Source organism: Vespa crabro, chromosome 5 (assembly GCF_910589235.1).
Source record: "Vespa crabro chromosome 5, iyVesCrab1.2, whole genome shotgun sequence".
Taxonomy (NCBI): domain Eukaryota; kingdom Metazoa; phylum Arthropoda; class Insecta; order Hymenoptera; family Vespidae; genus Vespa; species Vespa crabro.
In genome coordinates, this window is record NC_060959.1 from 4,465,361 (window position 1) to 4,477,934 (window position 12,574).

General features: G+C 29.4%; 1 protein-coding gene across 8 annotated transcripts in view; it reads right to left on the minus strand.

The window, feature by feature from the left end:
- The window catches only part of LOC124424525 (serine/threonine-protein kinase BRSK2), a 50,087-nt gene extending 39,088 nt beyond the window's left edge, over positions 1 to 10,999 (minus strand). For all 8 annotated transcript variants that reach the window (XM_046963719.1, XM_046963717.1, XM_046963720.1 and 5 more), the window contains exon 1: positions 9,826 to 10,999. In XM_046963719.1, coding sequence (XP_046819675.1) covers positions 9,826 to 9,925 — 100 coding nt within the window. In that variant the 5' untranslated portion in view covers positions 9,926 to 10,999. The remainder of the gene's footprint in view (positions 1 to 9,825) is intronic.
- Between the last annotated feature and the right edge of the window lie 1,575 nt (positions 11,000 to 12,574).

A 12,574-nucleotide genomic window follows, 5' to 3' on the forward strand; every position in this document is an offset into this window, starting at 1 on the left:
TTATAAATTCTATCAAGTTTCACACTGAAATATGTATTTTCATGTAGTATTTATACAAGTCAATGGACAATTTTTGTGCGGCAATAAAGATTAATAAATAAATAAAAACAAAAATAAAAAATAAAAAAAAAGAAAAAAAAAAAGAATTAAAAATACAAAAAAGAGATAGAATTATAAAAAAAATATATACCTTCTCCTCTGTCTGTCCCTGTTTATATTCTCTTGAGAAATTTCGCAAAGATGTGCAAATCTTCATACAAAAACAATTTATAAAATTCCCTCTTCTCTCTCTCTCTCTCTCTCACTCTCTCACTCTTTGTCTGTCTTTATTTCTCTTTCTTCATCATCATAGACGAGATAGACGACCGCGGAATCGAATTATATCTCGATATTTTCCCTATTACCTACGAGCTTCATCAAATTGTCGCTAGGGCCAATCCGATACAACATTCGACGGTGTTCTCTTTTCCCTTGTTCTAACGAGGTTATATGTAGGTGACGTGCACACTGGAATTACATTAAAAAGGGAGAAAGGGAATAAGGGATAGAGTATATAGGGAGGAGAGGGAATAGAGGAGAAGAGGGATAACAGATGTTTCAAATATGTGTGTATTTATATATATATATATATATATATATATATATATATATATATATATCCACTGTAGAAATAAAATTGTTTTTATATGTGAACACGTATATGCGTTGGAAGTGCATAATATCATTCTAAGGAAATAAAACAAGTTCATAAGTTTGGTCTTATTAAAGTACGAAATACATACACATATGTATGTACAGAAGAAATGGATGAAAAGTTTAAAAATGGCTTTGTTATATCGTCTGTACGTACGGTATGCACGTCGGTACGTACATATACATGTATGTATTGTACATACGTATGTATATATGTATGTGTGTATATATGTATCATATATATCTGCAGAAAAATAGAGAGAGAGAGAGAGAAAGAACTAAATCATGTCGTTCGAAAATTCTCGAAGATATTCTTTTGGAAAAGACTTTGGCAATCGAAATAGGTCAAATACAGTTTTTATGCAAAATCTTTACCAGTAGTACTATAGTTACGTTTATCGTGGAGTAAATCGGAAGAAAAAGAGAATAAGTGAGTGAATGTGTGTGTAAGAGAGAGAGAGAGAGAGAGAGAGAGAGAGAGAGAGAGAGATAAGGCGCTTCCTTTAGTTTTCTATAAGGATTAGAATTAATATATATATATATATATATATACATAGATAATATATATATATATATATATATATATATATACATAGATAATATATATATATATATATATATACATAGATAATATATATATATATATATAATGTATGCATAAGTATATATACGTATAAAATATGGAGAAGATATTACAAGATGTTTCAGACTAAGCATGAAATACTTTAATGATAACGTACTGTAGTACGTTTAAACGATGAATGAAAATTCGTCTAAATATACGATTTTGATTTTAAGGTAGAATGGATTTGATTTTCAACGAATCATCTTTATTTTATTTACTTTTCTTATAACTTTTCTTAAAAACGTTCAGAGTGATTTTGTTCACGTGTTAATATAAAACCTGTAAACAATTCATCAATGAATCTCTCAATATCTTTTCAAATGTCTGGACGTTTCTTGGATTTCTTGGAAAACGTACGTTTTATTCTCTCACGAAGAATTTAAACGCTCGTTTCAACAATATTTCGCTGTAAGTTCGTTTGTAACGAAATAATTAATTTTCGATAGAAAGTATTTTGCAAAGTCGAAATCAAAGTCAAATGGGACTTAAAAAAAGATAGTACGTTTATACGAACTCTTTTTCTTTTTATTTTTCTTTTGTTTAAACGTGCCGGAGTTATCATTAAAATATTTCTTACTTTCTGGAATGTTCTTATATATGAAATAAATTAGGAGAGAAAGAAAGAGAGAAAGAAGAAGAGAAAGAGAGAAAAGGAGTGATAGAGAGAGAGAATTAATAATTATTATCATCTTAGATATCTTTGTCGTTTTTGATTTTATGAAAAAGAAAATGTTGCAGGATAAAATTATAGTGTTTCAAGAGATACACATCTGATGATGCAAAAAATATTCTTTTCTCAAGATAATTATATTAAATCAGATTTTCAAATTGTCTATATTTTATTTTTTTTAATGGAACCTTAGGTCTACGATCTTTCTTTGTACGAATAGATTTCTATAATAAAAAGATATTTAAGTACAATTACAGTCGAAACAGATTCTATTTGCGAGATATGTCGTCTGATGATGTAAATCATTGTAACAAATCATTTATATATATATATATATATATATATATATATATATAAATAATATATATATATATATATATATGTGTGTAATTTTTTTTATTTGATTGAAGTTAAAAAAAAGAAAATATAAGAGAAAAGAAATGAATGGTTCAATATGATAAACTGCGATAATACACGTGCACATTCATTTGCAAGAAGAAAAAGTACTATATATATATATATATATATGAGAAAAAGATAGTAATTTTTGGTGGATTTAATTCAATTATTACTTTTTTCATCAGTCTGTTTTAAGTTTTGATATTACAAATCGTCCGATACCACAAATGTGGATGATTTCCATTAGATGAGAATGTAATTTAACGATGAAAATGTTCGAAAGGAGGGTTATCGAGAAAAATTTAAATACCTGTAAGCCTTACGATAGGATATAACGAAAGCAGACGTACGAACCAACTCGTGGTGCGTTGTTACCCAGTACCCTTCAACGGAACGTAATAACAGAAGGGTGCACGGAAGTACACACTAGCCGCTTTATTATTTAAAGTGTTTACAGTGTATGAAACATAGTCGACGTTGTATATATATACACACACATATATATGTATATATGTAAGTATGTGTGTTTTTTTTCTTTCTCTCCCTTTAAATATGCGTATGCTCGATATTGAAATGCTCGTGAAAACAACATTCATATTTTTCACTCTCGGACTTGTAAATAAACGCGAGAGTTGGACGTTATTCGCAAAGGAGAAAGTAATGGGAAGAAATAAAAATTCTAAAATTAGTGTGGGATTAACATTGTCAAATGTGAATATAGAAAAGGTGTAATTATTTTTTTTTTATCGGATTATTATTTTTTTTTTTTCGTGCACTTTAGCGGACAGACTCAATCGTCCTTCAAAATTTCTTGAATTTCTTTTTAATGTTAAGACTAAATTTGTTTGTAAGAACAATCAGGCTCTTCTTTTTCTCTTTGTTTTTTATCGAATTTATTTAGATTTGAAAATAATTATATCTATATATACGTGTGTGTTTGTGTGTATGTACGAATTATGATTTCATATATATATATATATATATATATATATATATATATATATATAAAATATATTTTTATTTATTTATTTACTATTTATATATATAAATATATATAATGTGGATTATAATATGAAAATACTTATTTATTATTCAAATACTTAAATCTTTCATTGTAAGTCAATTTTGAAACATTTTTTGATCGAAATGTTTTTCTATTTCTTTTTCATATCTCCTATTGATATGGATATAAATACGGTTTAAAATAATAAAACGTATGTAAAACATTTACGTCTCTTTGATAACATTTTATTTCATAGCAGTCAGCAAAGGAAAAGCTGAGGAAAAAGTGAATGCTTTTGAATCTTTTAACGTTCCTTGAAAGGTCCATTTGCAATGACTACGAGGTTCTTTTCGTACAGCCATCACTAACATCACTACCACTATCATTTTTAGTTTTCTCGTTTGGATAGAATAAAAAGATTTTCTATTACGTTCGAATTCATTCGTGAGAAATGGACAGCGTGTATGCCGTAACGATACAGCAAAATAGTGAATCCACGTGTGAATTCTTTTATTTTATATTCCCTTTTACTTTGATGAGAAATATAATCTATAGTGAACATACTACGTAAACTATATACCATGAAAACTATATATATATATGTAAATATATTATATATATGTAAATATATATATATATAAATATATATATATATATATATATATATATATATATATATTTCACAATATAAATTTTTATCCGATTAACTCTGTACAATCCTCTTTCTTTTTTTTCTCTGAACGAAAAAATTATCGAATTTGAAAATTTGCAATTTTTATAACACGTATACAAGTATAATTTATAATTAATAAATATTAATCTCCATAATACGTAGTAAAGATTAATTTTTTGAAGGGAAAAAAAAGAAATAGAAATAATATTCAAGAAAGATTTAGACATATCAATATACGAGCCGATCATACGTTAAAACGTACAACTTCAAACAAAATGAAAATTAAAGGAAAATTCATAAATTTAGATAAATTGTATATTATTTTATTATCCATTATAAAAGTCATAAATGGTTTTATGTCATTTGATGAGGTTACGATTCATTATTAAAGAAATTTATTTGAAATATCATAGTTTTAAGCGTCGATCGATCAAATGCTTTGGTATTAAAATGAGAGGAAGAAATAAAAAAGGAAAAGGAAAAATTAGAAAATTCGAGTTAATCGCAACGACCAATAGAACCTACTCTTAATTATGATTTCAAATTTACATGACATTACGAAGGATTGAACGAAAATAAAAGAGAGAGAGAGAGAGAGAGAGAGAGAGAGAGAGAGAGAGAGAGAGAGAGAAAGGAAGAAAAGGAAAGAAAAGATGATCATTAATATTCATTGCACAACGATTCGTTAAAATCATTGAAAAAGGGAAGATTTTGAAAAGGAAATCTTTTTAAATAAAAGTAAAGATGTTAAAAAAAAAAAGAATGAAATAAAGAAAAATAACGCAATTATTGTGATTGGTATTCGTAGAGAAGGTAATATATAAAAAAAAAAAAAGAAAAAAAAGTAAAAAAGAAAAAGAAAAAAAAAAGAAAAAAGGAGAAGAGGAAGAGAAGTGGTGTAATAAGTTTCGTAATTACGCGAAATACAATACGATACGATACGATACGATAAAATGCATACATCCATACATAAATACATACATATATACGTATATACATACATACATGCACGCTACTTGGTGTCACTGCAAGACAATAGAATATCAATGTAAATAGTTAACGCCTACACGACATCTATATGAATCTCATGTGTGCGGTTAATCACACCTTACCGAGAGAACAACGTTGCACCGATTCATCTCTTTAGTCTACCACCTTCGATCCTATTGATTTTTCGCGTCACGCCCATTCGTCCAATCCGCGTTGCCTCTTTGCTGCACCGTTTAGTACCTCTTTCTCTTTCTCTCGTTCTCTCTCTCTCTCTCTCTCTCTCTATCTCTCTCTTTTTCAAGAAAATAGTATTGTAACTATCGTGTTATACTTTTTTCATCAACGTCTTCATCGATTGCCTTCGGTTCGACCATTGACATATACACATGAAATACCTATATGTGTTATGTGTCGTGTATGTGTATGTATGTACGTATATATATATATATATATATATATATATATATATATATATAAGTACATAGTATACAATACGAGGTTATAATTCAAACCATGCTTGATGGCACGACGACCGGCAATTTCATTATTCATTCCTTGAGTAAGGAATTTAGACCATCGAATAGAATTCATTCGTCATTTATCTAACATATCTTATTGTCACCATACCACGATCGACCATGATTCTTATTAGATGTATATATTATATGTATTATCTTAGATTATTCGTGATAATATATAAATATTTTATAATTATGTATATATATATATATATATATATATATATATATATATAATTATAAAATACATAATTATAATTAGGTTATTCGTGATAATTATGATATCTTTAACTTCAATGAAAATGTAGTTTTATCATTAAAAGAATTAGGTTGATCAAATATCAATCTATGTTAATTTTGTATTTGTTATGGTTAAAATTTTTTTTTTTTTTTTTTTTTTCATAATAAAGTACATATGAGAAAAAGGGGGAGAGAAGAGAGAGAAAGAGAAGCGATGTGTTTTTCGAAAACGTTATAACTATTGATGATAATACAAATAACATTCGTGATATTTATGATATTTATAATTTCAATGGTAATCAACTGTAATTCTTAGAAGTAGTCTGATCAAATATTACCATAAGCTAATTTTTTTTTCATTACATTAATTGTACTCACAGAAAATTACACGTATGAAAGAAAATTGATCTGTTTTCTGATAACATTATCAATACTCATAATAATCCGAATAATATTCGTGATACTTATAATGTATATAATTTCAATATTAATTCATTTTAAATCTTAAAAGAATGAAAAGAATCAGATATTGCTCTAATCTAATTTTGTTTTGTTATGTTAATTTTGTTAATATAAAATGTGAAAGAGAATCGATTCATTTCATGAGAATTTTATCACTCATAAATAATATAATCCGAATAGATGGGCAAAAAATTAATTCTTACTTATCGTTAATTTATTTCATAATATACGAACAAAATTTCACTCGTGACAATCTTTAAGGATTAACGTTTAACTACTGTTCTCTCTTCTTTACGTTTTTTCGATTCGATTCGTTACATTCTGATAATCTCCTCATATATTTATATACTTTTACTAGACTTTTAGTTAGGTACTTATACATATATATAAATATATATATATATATGTATATATATTTATATATATGTATATATATATAAACAACTATATTATAAATAACTATAAATAAATATATATATAAATATATATATATATATATATGTTGATATTTATGTATACATGTATCTATCTACCTATATACAACACACACATACGTTTGTTTTGTTTAGACCCTAAACTTTTCTTATTATCAACGTATCTCTGTTTATATACATTGCTTTTGTTTTTCGTGGATCTTGACCCCCGATAACGTAAGAAGAACATGTTTCTCGTTCAAAAGGTTCGCTCGTGTGGTTGATCTTCTTATTTTTCTTTCTTTTTTTTTCTCTGTCCTTTTTTTCTTCTTCTTCTTCTTTCGATCGAGTAAAAAGTTGTTTACGTGACTTTTTAAATGATACTATGTGACAAAGTAAATTAGAGTAAATACAAAAGACGAGTAAAAGAAAATAAAAGAATCTGTTTTAGTGACTTCCTCAAACGTACTAGATACGCAAGTTGACGTAATCTTGCTCAAATTGCCGGAAAGAGAGAAAAAGAGAAAAAAAGAGAAATAGATCGATAGAGATAGAGAGAGAGAGAGAGAGAGAGGGATCGTAAAAGCGAATATCTTTGAAAGGGATGACTTCTCGATTCACTTTTATTTCCTAGATATTTGGAACGTCGCAATAAATTCGTTATTTCTCGCCTTTTATAGAGAACGTAGAGGTAGATAGAGGTCAACAAGATTTATTTAGTTCCTTTTTCGTAAACATATATAAGTATATACATGGATATTTACTCAAGTAATATTTATTGTAATAACTGTACGTACGTAAATGTTTTATTAAAAACGTTTTAAAGTACTTCTCTTTTTTTTCTTTTTTTATAGGTAGAACATTTTCCATCTCAACGATAAAAAGCCCGATCTTTCTTCCATTTCGTTTATTTCTCTGCTTGATGTAGCGTCGGAGGACTATCAAAAGGCGTCAACTACTATTCTTGCTTATATAGTATCTCTTTGATACGGTCTAGCTATTGTTCCTTAGAACAAAAAAACAAAGAGAGAATGCCACGATTAATACATTATGACTTATACACTGCTGGCTGATTGCTTTTGTATGTGTGTATATATGCACGTATATACATATATACGTACTATATATGTATTACGTAAATTAACCCTAAAGAAATGTGAATTTTTCTAAAGCCATTTCAATATTATATACTTCATAATTATATATATATATATATATATATATATATAATTTATATTATAATATTAATTATATATATATTTAATTAATTATATATATAATTTATATGATAATATTAATTGTAAATATTTAATTGATTATATATATATAAATAATTAATAATATATTAATGTAATAATAAATAAATATATATATATATATATATATATATAATTAAATGTTTATTTGTTTATCGATCGATGAAAAATAAAACATTCGTTTATTATCTTATTGTAACCTAAGTTTTTTCCACATGCAATCAACATTTTATTTTTTTATTCCAATTAATCGAATACCTTGCATTGCTATATATATATATATATATATATATATATATATATATATATATATATATAGATGAAAATCGAAAAAAAATTTCGATCTTTTACGGTTGAATTGTCTCAACATAAATGAATATTATTGATTAGTACGGAAAGAATAAAGAATGATCGTTACGATATTTCCATAGATAATATCGTAATTTTGTTATTGGTTTTCTAAAACAAAAAAAAAAATAGAAGGCAAAAAAAAGAAAGAGAAAAAAATCAAACGACATATCTTTCATGCAGGATTAAACGGAACGTATGAGAGAAAAGCATTTCCCGAGTGCGTACATATCTACGTATTGTTAACACCCTTTTTTCTTTTTTGCTTTTTTTTTTTATATTCCTTTTTTCTCTCTTTTTTTTTCAACGTATGCTCAAGCCCGCGAATAGTCTTTGAGAGATATTTTAGGATTGAAGTAAATAGCGAGCGGATTAATTCGATCCATCGTTTTTTCAATTGTGTATTTTGAAACGAATACTTATCATTATTTTTCTTTATTCTTTTTAGTAATTCTACGAATTCAATCGTTGTTAATCTTATTGTAAGTACCAAAGTAAAAAAGACTTTAAGTGAAGTCTATTTCTCTCTTTCTCTCTCTCTCTCTCTCTCTCTCTCTCTCTCTCTCTCTCTTTTTTCTCTTTGTGTATGTATATATGTGTTTGTATGTATTTATGAAACGATCGAAACCTGTTGTAATGTCGTTCGATATAAAGACGAGGTTACTTTCTAGTAAAGTATAAAACTTCAATATAAACTATCAAAGCTCATTTAAAAATGATGTCAAAATTAATTTTACAAACGATAAAGTTGTCTCTTAAAATTTAATATATATATATATATTTACTGAAGTCAAATGAGAAATACAAGTGCAATCATAGTTGGATAACAACTTCAATTTATTCGGTACTAACCGCTCGTTAATTATAACTAACACGTGACTCTATGCACTTCAATTCGTGTGTATATATATGTATGTGTGTGTGTGTGTGTGTGTGTTTGTGTTAATGCATCGTGTAAACGACGAAGTCACGATCGTATCGCTCAAGGGTTGATACGATTTCTCAACGTTAACACTTGTCAACTGAAAATTTCTAGGAAATTTCATCGAATCGTTCTCTAACGTAGGAAAAACATATATATATATATATATATATATATATATATATATATATATATATGTTATATCTGTTATATATGTTATATATATATATATACATAGATAGTAACTAGATATAGATATATAGTTATCGTGTCTATAAGATACGTGTATCTACATGGTCCACTTTCTACTTTCCAGGGTCGAATATTCTCTCTCTCTCTCTCTCTCTCTCTCTCTTTCTCTTTCTCTTTGTATGTCATTCAGAGTTCCAAGAAAAGAAAAAAAGAAAGAAAGAAAGAAAGAAAGAAAAAAAACCCAAGAAACTTCGTCGAAATTCGACTAAAGAGATGTAAATAAATATTGTCCTTTCTTTTTCTTTTTTTCTTTTATTTTTTGTATTTACTTTTTTTTTTATAATTTCGTACAAAGGATCGTTCTCAAATCAGGGTAGAAAGGGATATATATGTATATACATAAAAGAACATAGGGACTTACCGGTCTGCCCTTTACCCAAGGTCTTTTCGAGGCGATAAGGGCCGACATACTGATGAGTCTCCTGGGTGTTGGACCCGACGGGGCTTTCCTTGCCCTGCATCGCAGTCGAACCACTTTCTTCTTGGTCCGCCAGGTTGAATAGTTTATCCCGCGACTTCGCGGGTTCCCTTTTGAATCTTGATTTCGTATCCTTACTACACCGGCTTTCCTAAGCCTATCTTCTTCCTCCCTTTCTTTCTCTCTTTCTCTCTCTCTCTTTCTCTCTCTCTCTCTCTCTCTCTCTCTCTCTCTCTTTCTCGCACGCTTCCTCTTTTTTTTTTATCACTTCACGTCTTTCACTATCACTTCTTTCTCGCACCTTTTCTCGATTGCACCGATCGAATCATCGCGTCCTTGCGCGACATATCCGAAAGAAAAAAAGAAAGAAAGAAAGAAGGAAAGAAAAAAAGAAAAAAGGAAAAACGAAGAAAGATAAAAAGATAGAATAGAACTCGATTTTGTCCTTAAGCACGAACTTAACACACACGTTTTTTTTTATTAACTCGAGAACACATATAGGTATATATCACTTATTATTGGTTAGATGTCGTAAATTTTTTACTTTAAAGATTTACTTTCTCCTCCCGAATAGATAGAATATCTCGGTGTTAGTCAAGATAATCGAGTAGGAAAGATGAAGAAAGGGCAAAGAGATTGACGAGAGATGAGATCAATGTGGGTATTGTTCAGGTGGAGTGGGGGAGGCTTGGACTCCTGGGCCAATTTGGTTAGAGATATGTTAAGAACGGGAGAAAAACAAAAACGAAAATCAGAAGGGAAACGAACTAATTAAGAAAAAAATAAATAAATAAATAAATAAACAGAAAAGAAAATGAAATAAATAAATAAATAATTAATTAGATAAATAAAAGTAACAAAAAATGAACGAAATAAAGTTAAAATAACTTTGTCGATCAGATCGAGTCACGACGATGATTTACTTCTTTCCTTCCTCGTCGTCGTCTACGTCGTCGCGCCTCCTCGTAGCTGCACCTAACAGGTAACATCGCGTCTTCTTCTTCTTCCTCTTTCTCTTTCTCTTCCTCTTTCTCTTCCTCCTCTTCCTTTTTCTCTTTTTCCACTTTTTTCTTTTCTTCGTCAACTTTTTTTCTTCTTATTTTTCTTCTTCCTCCTTCTTTTTCTTTTTCTTCTTCTTCTTCTTCTTCTTCTTCTTCTTCTTCTCACGTGAACGAGGATGACGATAACGACGACGACGACAATGACGACGACGACGAGGAGGACGAGGACGACGACGTGGACAACGGCGACGTAGACGACGTAGATGACGTAGATGACGTAGACGTTAACGTAAACGACGTAGACGGCGACGTAGACGTAAACGTAAACGTTGACGGCAACTTAGACGTTGACGATAATAATTTCGATGCGCGACGTGTTTTAACGAATTCAATAATAACGTCTCTTACGAAATGATATTCCCTGGACGAAGTCACCTTCGACGCCATTGTTATTTAGCACCAGGGTAACGTTAACGTATTTATTTCTCGCACGAATCGTCCTGGATATTTCAGACTTGGACGATCGAATCGAATCGAACGACGACGACGACGACGACGACGGCGACGATGATGACGACGACGAATTAATAACGACGACGACAACGATTTCTCGAAATAATCGAGAATATCGTTACGGAGACGTTATACCTTTAAATATCTATTTTTATAATAATCTTCGATATTTGTCTGAGTTAATTAATTAATTCATTCATTCATTAATTAATCAATTTATTTACTTATATTTTTTTCCTCTTTTCCTTATTTATTTATTTCTTTATTTCTTTCTATCTCGAAGAAATCTTTCGTATTAAATGGACGGAGAAAAGGTGAGTAAGAGAGATGGAGAAAAAACTGGGAAAAAAAGGAAAAAAAAAGAAGATAGAAAGAAAAAGAAAAGGACAAATTACGGAAAGAAAATCTATATAAAGAAGAGAAAACGGTATACACGTTATACACACTCGCGATATAACCTTCGTTTACTTCGACCGTCGTCCCTCCTCACCCTTTTCTTCCTCCATCCATCCTGTGCGTACTCATACACGTAAACCAACCAACAAGCACAGTCAGGAGCAAACACGAGAGAGCACCTGCAGCACGAGACACGGCACCGTTCTCTCTCTCTCTCCCTCTCTCTCTCTCTTTCTTTCTCTCTCTTTCTCACTCTCTACGACGCGGCACTAGCCACTGCCACCACCGATCACGATAATCACTAAATTCTCTAGTAGTAACCAGTAGTAATAATAGTAGTAGTAGTAGTAGTAGTAGTAGTAATAGTAGTAGCAATAGTAGGACGGTCCTCTTCCTCTTTGTAATAGAACATAGAACCTAGTCTATTCCTCCCTGACATGTTACTCCTCATGAAGTTTACGCCTCGCCAACGCCAAGCCGAAGAATCAAGCCAAATGATAGATTACGAATTAGATTATGATTAGATCGTTAATTTTGTCTTTCTCTTCTTCCTCACCTTCTTCTTCTTCTTCTTCTTCTTCTTCTTTTGTTCTCAATATTCCCTTTCTCTTTTTTTTTCCTTTTTTTTATATTCCTTCTGACCAATTTCCCCTCTATTCTTTTCTATCCCTCTCTGTTTATCTTCTTCACTTTGTCCGATCTTTCGTGTAATAATCCTTCTTTCTTTTTCCTCTTTTCTTTTTTTTTTTGATCCTCTCTTCCTTTTTTCACTTTTCCTCTTC